Consider the following 16,390-nt stretch of genomic DNA (forward strand, 5'->3'; position numbering starts at 1 on the left):
AAAGGATGGCAGCCTGGAAAACGTGCGCTGCAATGTCAAAGAAGGTATCGCCAGGAAAACTGCGCGTTTTGTGGAACGAGGTGGAGTCCTGTACCGGAAGTATCTAGACCGCCGAGGAGTGGAGTTCGATCAGCTGATCGTGCCTCAATGCTATCGTCGGGATCTGTTGCGCTTGTCACATGGGGGTTCGTGGTCCGGACACCTAGGAGTTAAGAAAACTAAGGACCGTCTCTTGCAAGAGTACTATTGGCCAGGGTGTTTTCGGGACGCAGACCATTTCGTGAGGACATGTGACACTTGTCAGCGGGTGGGCAAACCAGGGGACAAATCAAGGGCGCCGTTGAAATTGGTACCTATCATTACGGAGCCTTTTAGACGGCTCGTTATTGATACAGTGGGACCTCTGCCGGTAACAGCCACGGGGTACAGACACATTTTGACTGTGATCTGCCCAGCGACAAAGTTCCCTGAAGCAGTGCCGCTTAAAGAACTCAGCTCAGTTGAGATAGTTAATGCACTACTGTCCATATTTGCGCGAGTTGGTTTTCCTGCAGAAATTCAATCAGATCAGGGCACAGTGTTTACTAGCGCTTTGACGACAACTTTTCTCGAAAGGTGTGGGGTAAAGCTGCTACACAGCTCAGTGTACCACCCACAGTCGAATTCCGTTGAGAAGCTCCACTCCGTCATGAAGCGCGTGTTGAGAGCGTTGTGTTTTGAACATCGAACTGACTGGGAGCTGTGTTTGCCTGGGGTGATGTTTGCGTTAAGAACCGCGCCGCATGCGGCTACGGGGTTTTCGCCAGCTGAACTGGTGTACGGTCGCTCGCTTCGATCTCCGCTTCGCATGCTTCGAGAATCATGGGAAGGTAGGGGCGACGACCCAGTCGTGGTGGAGTACGTGCTTAAGCTCCTCGAACGCTTAAGAAGGGCACAGGAGTTGTCAGGTGAAGCAATGACAAAGGCCCAGCAGAGGGCCAAGGTTTATTATGATCGGACAGCCAGGGCCCGTCGTTTTGAGGTTGGCGATGAGGTCATGATATTGCGCACATCGCTAAACAACAAACTAGACGTGCAGTGGGAGGGCCCAGCACGAATTGTTCAGAAACTGTCGGACGTTAACTACGTGGTAAGTCTGCCAGGAAAGCGGAAAGCACAGCAAGTTTACCACTGTAATCTGCTCAAACCTTATAGACCAAGGGAAGCAGTGGTGTGCATGATGGTAAACGTTCCTGAAGAGCTTCCGGTCGAGCTTCCGGGACTAGGCTCAGTGACGAACAGGGAAGACACCGGTCAAGTCATTAGTGACCTTATCAGTAAAGCACCGCTGTCGCCCGAGCAGAAAACCGAACTACACCAGCTATTACAAGAGTTTCAAGGTCTGTTCTCTGAGAGGCCTGGTAGGACTTCGGTACTTACTCATGATATAGAACTTACCTCCCCAGAGCCAGTACGATCCAAGGCGTATCGGGTGTCACCCCGCCAGAGCGATATTATGGAGGCTGAGGTAAAGAAAATGCTACAGCTCGGTGTTATTGAGGCAGGTGAGAGTGATTATACCTCCCCTTTGATTTTAGTTGAGGTACCGGGCAAGGAACCTCGTCCTTGCGTCGACTACCGCAGGCTTAATTCCATCACTAAGGATCAAATTTATCCGATCCCTAACATCGAGGAGCGCCTTGAGAAAGTTAGTAGCGCTCAGTTTATTTCCACCCTAGATCTTGTCAGGGGTTATTGGCAGGTTCCACTTACAGAAGAGGCTAGTAGGTATGCGGCGTTCATTTCACCAATGGGAACATTCCGTCCTAAAGTGTTGAGTTTTGGTTTGAAGAACGCGCCATACTGTTTTTCAAGCCTCATGGATAAAGTGTTGCGGGGACAGCAAGAATTCGCTTTACCGTATCTAGACGACGTAGCGATATTCTCCGCATCCTGGTCTGAGCATGTGGCACACTTGCGGGCAGTGCTAACCCGCCTGCGCGAAGCGGGCTTGACAGTAAAGGCTCCTAAGTGCCAGTTAGCACAGGCCGAGGTTGTCTACCTCGGTCACGTGATTGGTCAGGGTCGTCGCCGCCCCTCTGAAATAAAAGTGGCCGCTGTGCGAGACTTTCCGCAACCGCGCACCAAGACCGATATTCGGTCGTTCTTGGGTGTCGCCGGCTACTGTCAGAGGTACATCCCTAGGTACTCTGATATCGCGGCTCCCCTGACGGATGCTCTAAGAAAGACAGAGCCTCAAACAGTCGTCTGGGACGAGACAAAGGAAAGAGCTTTTAGCGCCCTAAAGAGTGCCCTAACAAGCCAGCCTGTGCTACGATCGCCAGACTATACAAAAGGGTTCATTGTTCAGTGCGATGCTAGTGAGCGAGGCATGGGCGTTGTACTGTGCCAACGGGAAAATGGAGAAGTAGAACACCCCGTCCTGTATGCTAGTCGTAAGCTGACCAGTCGTGAGCAGGCGTATAGCGCCACCGAGAAAGAGTGTGCATGTCTCGTGTGGGCCGTTCAGAAATTGTCATGCTATCTAGCCGGCTCGAGGTTTATCATTGAGACGGATCACTGCCCTCTCCAATGGCTGCAGACCATCTCTCCCAAAAATGGCCGCCTCCTGCGCTGGAGCCTCGCTTTACAACAATATTCCTTTGAGGTGCGTTACAAAAAGGGGAGTCTCAACGGTAACGCCGATGGCTGAAGTCGAAGCCCCTAACGTAGGAATCAGCCTCACAATTGTTTGTTACTGATGTTTTTCTTCCTGAGGCAGGATTTTTTTTTAACATATTGCTTTTGTTTAGTGTTTCAAAGTGATGATATGCTTTCTAGTGCAATTTTTCAATTTGTGGACGCGTTCTGAGTGATGCTAGACTACTGTAGGGAACTAGGCAGTGGTATAAAAAGGGGAAAGAGCCTGGCAGGGCTTAGTGAGGGTTGTGCCGTGCTTGCTGACTGAGCGGTTGAGTTTCAGCGTAGTTCTAACGCTTGCCGGGAACGAGAACAAAAATGTGAACTCTCCCGAAGTCACTTTGCAGTGTCCCGTGCGAACCTGAACGAGAGAACGAGGCCTTCTCTGTGCGCTGCGCTCAAGAAACGTCGAGGGACGCCCGACTTCGGTTATGAGCATCATCGAGCGACATCCCTCCGGACAGCGGATGCAGTCCCCTGTCCATCGGGATCTCCTTCCCCCGGCGGGGCGGTCTGTTGCGTTTCGCCTGCGACACGTGGTTTTGCCGGCGCGACTGCGGCGGGGCGGCAGACATTTTGGCCCGATCGTCGTCGCCGCAACACTCATCGCCAGGTGTTTCCAGGCGCGTCTGCGGCGATGCGACCGCCTAGGGATCTCGTTCCAGTCATTGTGCCCGAAACAGGCGATGCCAAAGCAGGGATCTCATTCCAGTTATTGGGCCCGAAACAGGCGATGCCAAAGCAGGGATCTCGTTCCAGTCATTATGCCCGAAACAGGCGATGCCAAAGCAGGGACCATCTTCTCATTACAGTCATTGTGTCCGACCGGCAGCGCCACGACAGGGTGCTACGAGATCGTGCTCGACATGGTGCTACGGCATCGCTACGACAGTGTGCGTCACCATTAGCCCATTGTACATTCACGTGCTCGTCTTTTGAGGGGTTCCTTCTTGCCCTCAACTGCGAGAGTATAAAAACAGCTGCCCCCGGACGCCAAAAGGAGGGCTCCGATTTCTTCTGTTGAGTGAAGTGCTCTCCCGTCTCTCTACTTCGGTCAACCTGACCGTCAACTCTTTGCGATGTTAAAATAAACAAGTTGTTTTGTTGTTACCAGTCGACTCATGCTTTGCCGGGACCTTCGGATGCTTCCAGTTGTACCCCAGGCCGCCAGGCCAACGCTACCCTTGGGGCTTGCGACCCAGGTACAACCACGGGCGTCAGCGCCGAGTTCCCAACAGATCGTACCAGCAGTCCGATCCAAACATCTGGTTGGCAGCGGTGAGATCGCCTCCGACTTCAAACACTAGCCATCCCACAGTTGGATATATCGTGCATGCGGAGAGAAGGCTGCGGGAAGCGAAAGGGAGAGACGTTCAGACAGAACACGTGCACTAGGCAAGACACAACGTGCAGACAGTATGTGGAGGGTTTCCAGCGCCTGCTCTGCCACTGTTTACACTTCCAAGGAAAACGCCGGGCCCTCTAATGTGCTATACGCCGATTAGACGATCGACGTTGTATCAAAGCTAAGGTCTTGGAAGCCTGGCCTGACCACTTCTCCACGAGTGCTTCTTCAGAAACTGAAGGCAACACACGTGAGTGGCAGTAGGTCGTAACCCACTCATTTGAGTTTGCCGTCTTATAGTTTTCTCACTACTGCAGCTCGAAAAGCGCCAAAGTTCGACTACACGATGTTTTTGTTTCGTCCCTCGCAACTTCCGCTACGCAACAAGAGTCGCACTTTTGAGTTCATGATCTGCATATGCGCTTTAGAAGTAAAGCTTTACGTCACTCAGCTTAATGAGGCCGAAAATTGAAAAGCCAATGACATTAAAGAACTAAGGCCAAGTGATCTGAAGTACTACCGCTGCCATAGAATACCAACTAAGCCTGGCAAAATAATTACGGGGCGCAGAAGATGGATGCGTTACATTTCATATCCCACGTTTCTAACGTTTAAATTTTGCTTTCCACATACGCACTCCTCAAAATTGTTATGCAGCCCTGCTCCTTACTTGATGTGCACCTTTAACGCTGAGAAATTGTAACGAACAAAGCACGAGGAGACTCAAGAAAAGTGAAATGTTCGTTGACTGATGTTAGTGAAGATACCCACTGGCTGCTGTTGAAACTAAGCAAGATGGTAAAGATCAGGTGTTTAATAATTAGGAGACCATTAATAGCATCCTTCTTGCGCATATAACCATGCCATGGTTTTCTAAAAGCAATAAAAGTAAACGAAAACTAACATGTAATATATGGTAACCGAAGTCACGACCTCCGCATGTTGCGTGTCGTGTTCTTGCCAATCGAACCTTTTCAGGGTATCTGTAGGGACGTCTGTATATCCCAGCCTTGAAACAAATAGTCAGCGCCGCTCCCAGCTATGGCAGCGAATGAGCAGAATCCCCCTATACTTACTGGAAAAAGCAGGGGCACATTGCTTTCTTTCAAATTGAATTTTATTTTTTTACTTCGCTCCACTATAAGAAACGTTCGAACAAGAAGCCTACTGTAGCAGAATGGATAACTGGGCTTGTTGGTCTACTTGCATCTTGAAACTGTAAAAGCGCACAAAGATGAGAACGAAGAGAGTGAACAGGACGAGGCGCACCCAGTATTGTCCACTCTTTCGTTCTCGTCTTTGTGCGTTTTTACAGTTTCAGGATCCAACAAGAAGCGTGGTGGAAGTTACAAGGTGGCAGTGGCTGTCTCTTATTTACTGAGACAATGTTGCGCGTGGCGTCTTTGCATATTTACATAAATATCCACGTTTATGGAAGCAAAGCGCCGGCAGCTACATACATCTGTACTGGTGAGGCCGGAGCAAGCGACATGTGTGGGTTGTGGATTCGGCTCCGAACGCTGGCATGTTGCTTTTCCATCACCGTTCTCCTTTTCTACAATTCTCTTCATTGGGGGTTAAAAATAATTAAACACAGAGCTAACAACACCAAGTACTGAAAAACTTCAGCTCGCCTGCAGTTTCTTTTCTTTTGTTTAGTTCTTTTCTTTAGTTGTTGGCTTCTTTGGTAGCTTAATATGTAAACTTCACCAATACTTCTACTCACCTGGAATATATAAGTCTCGTCGAACACAGGATTGCAAGTTTTCTTCTTGAATTTCGTCTGCTGATACCTTCGCTCGTCGGGCAGTAGTTGAATTCTGCAATGAGCCAACGAAAGAGAAAACTGTTATTTAGTCAACTACTACATTCTACCACAGGGCACCGATTCTTTACTCCGCCCATTCAAAGTATTCCGAACAGAGTTGACAATCTTTAGTGCGCAGATTGCCGGGAACGAATGAGGCAATTTTGCTCCGCAGCTGTAACCGCTGAACACGTGAACTGGGCCGCACTGGGCATTAACGCTGCGAGTGTAAGCGCCAGCGACATCGTGTGGCTCTTAACACTTTAAGCCGGCGTTAGGCCTCCATAGGTATGTGCTGATATGACAAGCAAGGTAGCTGTTCTAAACGTTTGTTCTCGTTCAGGAATTAAAGACAGCGTTTAGGAACATTGTAGTGCCCACTCATCAAGTAGGCGGTGTCGCGGGGAGACAGATAAAGTGTACGCGCAAGGAAACGCTCCATATGACTATACTTTCAGGCCTCAACTCGAGCTTCTGCTTGGAACAACAAAGTGCCGAAGTAAACCGCTCAGAATTCACTTGTTTTAACTTGCTGCGCCAGTCGTTTTGCGTACGCAGTTACGGACTAGTTCATCTTTCCCTTCTTTTCATCAAAGGCATCAGGCTGAAGGCAAGGCGTCGAAGCTTCTGTAGTCTCAGCATTGCCATTTGTTGGGCGTGTTGGTAAACTGAAAGCATATTTAGCGCCAGCAAACAAGGACGGAAGGGAGACGACACCACAATTGTGTCGTCTTCTTTCCGTCCTTGTTTGCTGGCGCTAAATATGCCTTCTGTAGTCGTTGCAAGAATGGGCGAAAAACATGTACAACATAAAATAAAAGCACGATGAACAGGCGCTACCTTTCAACTGATCATTCCATGCCGGCGTTATGAAAGGCATATCCTATATACGCGCATGCGCATCTGCGTCAAGCAAAATGAGAACTAAATAATATGGACGAAAGGAAAAATAGAAAAGGTGGCTATGTTGTGGTGATAGACTCCTCAAGAAAACGTATATCCGTTCCGTACAAAGAAAAAGAAGGGTCACTAATGCACCCCGACCTGCTCCTGTTTGTAATAACATGAAATTAAATGAGTGACTGGTGCCTTTTGGTGGCACCGGCTACTCCTGATCGGGTGGCAAACAAAATGACATTCCCAAAAGCACAGAACAACACTGAATACAGCCATAGAGCACAAACGCATACAACGTTCTGTACGCGAGTACATAGGAAGTCGCAGAAAATAGTATACACGAACACACACAAACAGGTACAAACGTGTGTTAAAACACATAGGTCTATAATTTAATGCAAGTACTTGAAATAGTCGCGGTATTGTAAGAGGAGTGCGCCATAAGTACACTTTATATACCATATAACTTTAAACCATCATATAAATAACGTAATTTTTCATGACGCATATGTCATCTGAAGTATAACAACACTTTTTCTTTATTAGAAGACACGAAGATTTAGTGTGAACCTAGCAAGTTCGTATTGTATCGTAAATATCTGTTTTTAGCGCAGACTTGCTGACTTGTAAACATCGATCATGTTTCAATTTTTGTTAAACTTCCCAATATTAGGGAAACTTTTGTAAAAAAGGTCAGGCCCTAAATCAGAATTCTGCTAGCTATAGAATCCGAAGAATTCAACTCTGTTAATTGTCTCAAATGCAGCAAATTTTGTTCAAATCAGTCCAGCATTTCTGGATTTTACATTCACTTGATAAGGGAAATTGGAGTTGGCCCAAATCTACAGCTTTCTGTTATTTCGAGACATGTTGCGCATAAAACGTACTCATTTTAGCAGACGCGTCTTCCGCGTGGCACCATGATTTTCTTTACGCTATTTATTTATCTTCATAACAAAGGTTCGTACAATGCCTATTATGCCCCAAATAGCAAGTCCACTCAACTTACCTATAGTTTCTTTAGATACCCTCTTACTTGTGTCAGGCAGTATAAGGTTGCGCTAATTTGTGTCATTCGACAACTCGGCATTTCAAAGCATGGTGGAGCCGGAGCACCTTTCGCTGCTCCGGAACGGGATGGTAGACTTCATCTTTATAGACAGCGATCCTGGCGGGGTTCGATAACTTGAAATGGACAGCAGTGGCGTCACTGAAGATTGTGACAGCAATGATAGCCGGCAATCGCAACGGCGATATGCCTCCCCCAACTGCCACGGCAGCCGCGAAGCGAAATAGCTCTTCTCAAAGATGTGTCGAAGAACAATAAATGTGATCTAAACTAAATGAACGTATTGAAGCGTAAAAGAAAGAGAAACGCAATGAACAACAGGCAACTTTCCAAAACGACGTTGCTTGCTGTGTGAGCTAGTATACAGGGTGTCCCATATAACTTGAGCCAATAATCTAAAAATGAAAGGCGCGTCGGAAGCGAATTGTACCTTACGCATACTACTCGCAATAGTCTATAGTAACAGCGCCGAAAGCGATGCAGCAGAAGGTGAGCCACACGGGTGTATAAATCGCGCCCCTGCACAGAGCCCACTTTCTTTGGAGGCCGACGAAGGCTTTGGTTGTAGAGTGCTGGTCTCATCGTCAGACGCCAAGCCCGTCGGCCAGCGCAGCCGCACGGAAAACAGCTGAAGTAAACAATTATCTGGCAGTCGTAACTCACTACTTTTCACTAAACAGGTTAAAAAACCATGAGCCTATCCGTGCCACCAAATTCAGACAAACATTCACAAGCAAAACAACAGGCGGGACGGGGGCGTATTGCAATATGTCAAATTCACGAGCACGCCTTTCTGCGCACTTCAAGAGCTGCATTGCATTGCAAGTGATAGTGGCGTTATTGCCCGCTCTTATGGTGGGCGATGAAAAACAGTATTTATTGATAACGATAAAGTAAGATAGAGTTGCCCTTTCTTTTTCGCCACGCGTAAAATAAAATTGATTCGGCATTTCATTATTGTTGAATGAATCAAACTGCGTCCCGTTTTGATTGAAAAACGTTTCTTTTTTTCACAATGTTTGTTCCCTCCTCACTTAGTCGCTCGTCAATCGCTGCTCCCATAACCACCCTCGCTGATGTCGCTGACAAGTTGTTCATAACCGTTTTTTCGCCCGAAGCTTCGCGACCTATTTGGATCGACCTTATAAATGCTACCAGCCGGTTCAGCGTTCTATCATTTCCACTTACAAATGCCTGGCCTTCTCTTTTACCACATTAATGTGTGTCGCGTTGCTGTCTGCAGTAACTGAGCGCAACAACCATTTCGAATGAAGAGGAGAATCGACGAGCTCTTCCTTGTCTTATACGAATGAATGCCGTGATGAAGGGCTGCTGGCAGCCAATTAAGCAGTTTCATTGGTGTGACGTCCCAAATCAGCACTGGGTTTTTGAAGGAAGCCATGGTGGCTCGAGGCCTCTGGATTAGTTTCGGCCACCTGGGCTTCTTTAACGTTCATGTAAATTATAATAAACGAGCGTGTTAGAATTTCGTCCTCATCCAACTGCGGCCGCCGCGGCCGAGGATCGAACCCGCGACCTCGTGCTCAGCAGCAGAGCGGCATAGCCTCTGCGCCACCGCGCCAGGTAGCCAAATAAGTAAATGGTGCGTCCATGAGCTTACTGATAATAGGATGCGAGTCTTAAAGCCAGACAACACTGATAGGTACACAAGTTGGCTTCTGCGCGCCTTCGTCCTGCCACGCCTTGCGAAAGAAAATGACGGTTTGCATCTACAAGAGACGCGCGCCAGTGCGCGCTCACACATGAATGGCTTGGCATTCATCTTTTCGCACAGACCTATTGAGAGTGTTTCAATATGCTTAACTATTTTAAGCGTAATTGATTTATTATTATAGCTGTTAAATTTGCGAAAACAGAGGAAAAAGTACGTCTTTGCATTGCATGACATAAATCGGCCTCACTGAGAATTGATTGCAGCACGCCGTAGCTGCATAGCCAGGCGCGTCGCGATGCGAGGCAGCGCGAGCGCCGATATGTGTGTGGAACAGCGGTTGCTAATCTGGACATTGTCGAATTCCGCCATATTATCAAATTCTACAATGGCGGCATTTAGAGCAAATCAGAGAGGCCCTGAGGCCTGCTACAGCCTGAGTACGTGATTGGCTCAAAATATCGCCATTACCAAATTCGACAATATGGCCGAATTCGACAATGTCCAAAATAGCAACCCAGATCTCCGTGCTCGTGCCATGCTTCGACGTGCATGAGCTGTGCCGCGCCGTCTGCGCACGCGTGGGCGCGCAGACGCTAGCTTGGGCACCTCTGCAAGGGTCTGTGTGGCCTGGCCTTTAGTCAGAGGCAAAAGAGCGAATTAGTGGGGATTTTCTTGACGAAGAGAAACGACAGTACATCGTGGCATCTTCAATGCGAAGTATTCTTTGACTCATTCTTGGCATTTTGCGGCAGGTAGGCATAGGCAGGTTAGTAGCTAGATAGGTTCCTGTCTCACCTTACTTCAATCCAAAAGAAACCGTGCGTGACCGACGGTGGAATCGAGCGTCTACCACAGAGCACAGCAGCCCGGTGCTCTAACTACTAGGCCACGATTGCATGTGCGTGTATTGATTATCGCACGCATACTTCTCTCGTTCCAAAGCCAGCCAGCTCTTTGAAACGCTCGGCGCGTGCGCCCCGTCCCACTTGCTCGCCGGTGACAGCTTGCACTCTAAGGCGAGCTGTCACAGCGTTAAGCTTCACTATCCCCGTGACCGGCCCAATTTCCTCAGTACTTCCCTCAGTAATTTCCTTCTAGTACGCTACGTAGGAATTGTGCGACGCTGTACCGACTTCATGATTGCCCAAGTTAATCATGCTTTAACATTTCTTCACCGGAGTACAAGTATCATCGTATGTTTACATACACCACATGACAGAGCCATCAGATACGCATGATTGCATAACACGTAGTAGCTGGTGACGTCACACTCTCGTTTACGCTCGTTCACTGCTTATGTAGGAACCAACAATTGCCATGTCGTAAACTCGCGTCGAACGGCCGGCGTAGAAATCATGCCGTTTCCGCCGTTCGATCGTCTTCAACGTGGTCGTCATCGTGCAGCTGTATTCACTGACATGAAGCTTAGAACTGACATGTACTGACACTGACATGTACGCTCGCGACCCACACACACAACTACGTACTCAATTTACACAAACACGTTGGTCTACCTGGTAGCGCTTTGCGGAACCCCACACAATGCTAGGTAGCCAGGAACACGCAACATGCTTCGCATCGATTCCCACGGTACGCGGCATCCAGTTTCATGTCTCAAGAGGACAAGGAAAGCACGAATGCAACCGCGTTGTTAGTCATGCAAAAAGCATGGCCGAAATTAGCGTTACCTGTAATTTACTGGAGAATCAGGCGCATAAAGCTCTTGTTCGCCTCACTTTTCGATAAGGTCCTTTGCTACTTTGTCTTCTGGTCAAGAAACTTCTCGCCAAAGTTTCCCACAGAGACAGGAAGTGCCACCAGAGGCGCCAACGTCAGCATCAGGAGTCGGCCGCGCTCGGCTGGCCGAGGCCAGGCGCCCTCGCGAATCTTTCTCCAGCAAAACCGCCTGCCGCCACCCCCCTTTCTCTCTCTCTCTCTCTTTTAAGGTGAAAGCCTTAAGTGGCTCATACCCCGATGGTCTGGAAAACGCGGCGTGCTGTACAGAAAGCCATGCGAGCTCGTCTCGCGCAGGCACGCGCTCGTGCCACTGCTCGCGCGTCCGTCTTCGTCGGCTTCCTCCACGGCTGCTTCTGATGCCGCTCATCATGCCAAACAAGAAGGCAAAGTTAAGATAGAGTTAATTCAGGCACTAGAACCCACGACCTTCGGTGGGACTCGAACCATAGAGCTTATGTGGAAGTCGAACCCGCGACCTTTGGCTTTAAGCCGAAATTAATTAAGGTACAGTCAATTATTTTGAGCTAATTAAGGCACTTGAACCCACGACCTTTGGTGGGAGAAAAGAAGAAATAAGCAACAACGTAAGAATGTCAAGTAATTTAATAAATGTCAATTGAGTGCGCAGGCTTTCTAGTTCGCCCTCCTTGGCGTATGCTGGAGTGACTGCCAATTTTTCTTTTCTTTTTCATTTTTTAAGCGAAGCTTTCTTTGTCTACCGTTCCATGGTTTCGCCAGGGTCGGTCGGTCGTTGGTCGGGTTCCCGCCGCCTAAATTCGCATACACGTTACAAAAAAATAACAATACTAAAATAAATAAAAGAAAAAGATGCGCGTCTGCCGGTGGAATTCGAACCACGGCATCCCAGAGCAGCAGCCCGATGCTTTAACCATTAGGTCTTCACCACTTCCTTTTTCTTTCGTGGTATTTATTGCAAATATAATACGTACTTGCGTAAGGTATATAAATAGCGGCCAAAACTGTCATAGCCGATGATTATAGGCCTCAAGCACACTTTTTTTTTTGTTCTCTTTACAGCACAGAAATATGAGTAATGTCATGTGTCAAATGCATTACATTACATTTAGAGAAGCACACGTGCACTTATCTCGCGCCAACACCAACTTTAAATAAACCAGTGTTTATTTAAAAGAAAAAAAGGAGTATATGCAAGTAGGTCACCGTGACGCGTCAATCGAGGCGCATTGCTGTTGTCTCCTCGTTCACGCCAGATGAGTGACCTCGCATGAAAAATCACCACTTCCAAACATTGAAATAATGCACGCAGGAAGGAGCGGACATAACATTTGCTGCACCAGCGGCGATGACAGAGAAGAAATATTAATTGAAATAGCACCATGCGACACGGTCTTAATTCACCGTTTATGAAAACAAAATAAAAGCAGCAAGACTAATTGGACGCAGCAGTGAATTGACGATACGGGAAATCATGGAGTCTCAGGAAATCGTAAGGCTACGCCCTCCCTCCCCTCCCCACCTCGTTGTTGCTGCCAAAAAATAATTCGACTATGTTTCATATGTGCTGTAGCTGTAGCTTACATTCATAGCTAGGGGCAAGTCATTTCATTCTTTAAAACTGATGGTAGCGCTAAAAAGGACGGACACACGATGAAAAGACGACACGACGACGAGGAAACGCCACTGACAACTGGCTTTTTAGCCCATGTTGATCGCCTTTTCGATCGAGATTTTATTGGAGGCCCGGTTTTAAAAGTTTTTAGGTTTGTCGACGATTTTTTTATCTTTTCAAAAGATCGTAATGACATTTCTTTTGAAGATTCTGTACGACAGGTCTTAATTACCTTTAATGACCATGATAAAGGCCTGGCTTTTACCCATGAACTTCTGCAAAATGGCGAGATACGTTTTTTAGACCTCAGGCTGAGGATAACTAAGGGACACACCTGTTGGGCGTATTTCCCACGTGCAAAGAAAGAACTTTTGCCCTATGAATCATCTCATTCAAAGACCGTGAAAAGAGCAATTGCATCGCTCTGCATGGAATCGGCGCTTCAAAAGTCGTGCCCGCACGAAATACTTTTTAGCTTTGACTATCAGGTTCGCAGGCTATTGGCCGCAGGCTTCCCTTGCTCGGTCTTCGTAGCTGTCGCTGATACCCTCCTCAAGAAATTTGGGCCCCGACGAATGGAGGCTGCACCTGAACGCGTGAAGACCAAACCTGAGGTGATTCCTTACATTCATGAGGTTTCACACAGCCTCAAAAAGGTGGCCAGCAGGCACAACGTGCCGCTTGTTTCTTCTGCGCCAAACAAGTTGGCGAAGCTGTGCCCCCGCATCTGCGGTGAAGGTCAGCGCGGTTGCAAAAAGCAGCATGAAGATGTCTTCGTCAGGTGTGCCCTAGGACTGGTATACTTTATTCCCCTGTCTTGCGGCAAGTGCTATATCGGGAAGACGGGGCGCTGCCTCAATGACCGCTTAAGGGAACACTCTCAAAACTTAACAAAACACGACAAACTTGCGAATTTAGTTTCGCATGTGATGGTTTGCGAGTGCGTGCCACGGTTTAAAGAAGCAGAGGTTCTGGGCAGAAGTGCAAGCGCTAAAGCTAGAGTTTTGCTGGAAGTTTTCCACATACAAAAAAGGCGGGTTTGTGCATCAGCGATGCTTCAATAAATTTGTACTCGGCTGAGTGCACACTTCTGGGGAAATTTGAAAAACCGTAACGGTATGGCTTTTCTTCAATTGGTCATGTGTTCACTTCTTGCTGCTCGGGTGTTTTATCATTTCACTTCGCGTGCATGTTTTCGATATTGCGATAAAGAAGGCTGGTGCAGTTCGGTTGTGCGCATGTGTTGTGACTCTTTTAAATATAGAACTTTTTCGAAAAATAAACCAGTTGTCAGCAGCGTTTCCTCGTCGTCGTGTCGTCTTTTCATCGTGTGTCCGTCCTTTTTAGCACTACCATCAGTTTTAAAGAATGCATCACCAACTAGCCCAGCACCAAGTTTTATTGAAGTAATTTCATCCTGATTTCTTTTAAATTTCTTGTGTTGAATTCACTGACTTGTTTCTTTATGCGTCTCCTTCCTACCTTTCATTTCTGTGTTGCTGTCTCCTCCCTTCAGAAGAGTAGGCAGGCGTTGTGCCCCTTCCGGTGGCAGTTGCCAGCCTGCTCCTCGCTCTCCCTTTCCTGTCAAGTGTGTGTATGTTTTCAAAACAAATATTAAATAATAATAACAATATTGAGTACACGAGGCGTGCATATAAATAGGAGTTTAGTTATCAATAATGGTAGGTGGAAGTCAGTGCATGTCCTCTTCTTGTGTGTTCGGTCTCGCTTAACGGGCTGGTCGTAATAATGCAAAATCAACTCGCCCAAAGCCCCACATACAAGGTGTCCCACCTGTCAGGCACTAAGATTTAAAAATATGCAAATGCCACGTAGGTGGACAGAACCAAGGTAATGTTGTTTGCCGTCGCTTGGAGATGCTCAGATCATTTTTTCTGTTCGCCTAATGAAATAATTAGCCTTTATTAATTAACCAACTTCTCAATTATTCTAATTAGAAGAAAACTGTCAATGAGGAAACTGTAGAGCAATATGAAAAACTCCCGATACAGCTTTCTGTTGCTCGATACGTGCTACATAAAAGCGTTTTTCCGAGGGTGAAACAAGCCGCGAATACACGCAAAATTGGCGCGCAAATGGCCGCCCTAGGCACTTTGCGTGTATTAGCTTCCAGCTACATGACATTAGCATATATTTAAATCTTGCATGATACCTGCATCACGCCTGCATGATAGTTGGGACACCCTACATAAATATGACCGAACACACACACACACACACACACACACACACACACACACACACACACACACACACACACACACACACAAACACACACACACACACACACACACACACACACACACACACACACACACACACACACGCACGCACGCACGCACGCACGCACGCACACACACACGCACGCACACACACACACACACACACGCACGCACGCACAAACACCCACACACGCACGCGCACACACACACACACACACGCACGCACGCACGCACGCACACACACACACACGCACGCACGCACGCACACACACACACGCACACACACACGCACTCACGCACACACACACGCACACACACGCACACACACACACACATACACACGCACGCACGTGTGTGTGTTAGTCGTTAGATGTTAGTCGTTGTATTAGGAAACCAGACTTCGAGAACTGGCCTGACGAACGTTGTGTAGACCAGTAGCTTCATTGATGTCGTAGAGACCGCAAGGCTTCTTTTGAGGAAGAATAATTTGCATAATGCTCCTGTGGTGATTTTCGAAATATGTTTATCCCTCCTGAGGTCTCAGGTTAATGTAACTCCCAGGTATTTATGTTGTTCAACTTTAGTTAGCGGTATGCTGTTAATCTCATATGTAAAGTTAGATGGTCTTGTTTTTCTTGTTACGGTCATGGCCACACATTTCTTTACGTTAATTGACATCTGCCAATTAGAGCACCAAATAGCTAGAGTGTTGAGGGATATATTAAGTGCGATGTGGTCGCTATAATTAGCGATTTCGCTATAAATAACGAAGTCGTCGGCGAACAGTTTTATATTACAACCAATGTTAGCTGTGATGTCATTAATATAGGTTACGAACAGTAATGGCCCAAGAACTGAGCCTTGGGGAACTCCGGAAGTAACGGCGACAGCGTTAGATAGCAGTTTTTCGTAGATTACAAATTTTGAACGATTGGCTAGAAATTCTTTTACCCAGGCTGAAAGGAGCCCTTTCCCAACAACACTTTCAACTTTAGCGACTAATTTGTTATGACATGCACAATCAAATGCCTTAGATAGGTCGAGTAAAATCATGTCAGCCTGGCCGCGGTTATTGACAGTAACTGCAAGATCGTGGACTAGTTCTGTTAGCTGGGTTGCTGTTGATAAACCACTGCGAAAGTCATGTTGGTATGGAGACAAGAAGCCAATGCTCTCTAGAAAAACCGTTATGTGTGCTTTAAGATTATGTGCTCTAGAAATTTACAGGATGTACTAGTTAATGAAATGGGTCTAAAATTTGAAATTTCTGCTGTCACCTGATTTATGCATAGGTATTATCTTTGCAATTTTCCAGTCGTTCCGTAGTTGTGAAGTACTGAGTGATTT

General features: G+C 47.2%; 1 protein-coding gene across 1 annotated transcript in view; it reads right to left on the bottom strand.

Annotated features, from left to right (window-relative positions):
* The window catches only part of LOC142588463 (synaptotagmin-15-like), a 378,085-nt gene that overhangs the window by 71,022 nt on the left and 290,673 nt on the right, over nucleotides 1–16,390 (bottom strand). Inside the window, exon 5 of the mRNA XM_075700233.1 lies at nucleotides 5,751–5,844. Coding sequence (XP_075556348.1) covers nucleotides 5,751–5,844 — 94 coding nt within the window. The remainder of the gene's footprint in view (nucleotides 1–5,750; nucleotides 5,845–16,390) is intronic.

This window comes from Dermacentor variabilis, chromosome 1 (genome assembly GCF_050947875.1).
Source record: "Dermacentor variabilis isolate Ectoservices chromosome 1, ASM5094787v1, whole genome shotgun sequence".
In the NCBI taxonomy this organism is placed as follows: domain Eukaryota; kingdom Metazoa; phylum Arthropoda; class Arachnida; order Ixodida; family Ixodidae; genus Dermacentor; species Dermacentor variabilis.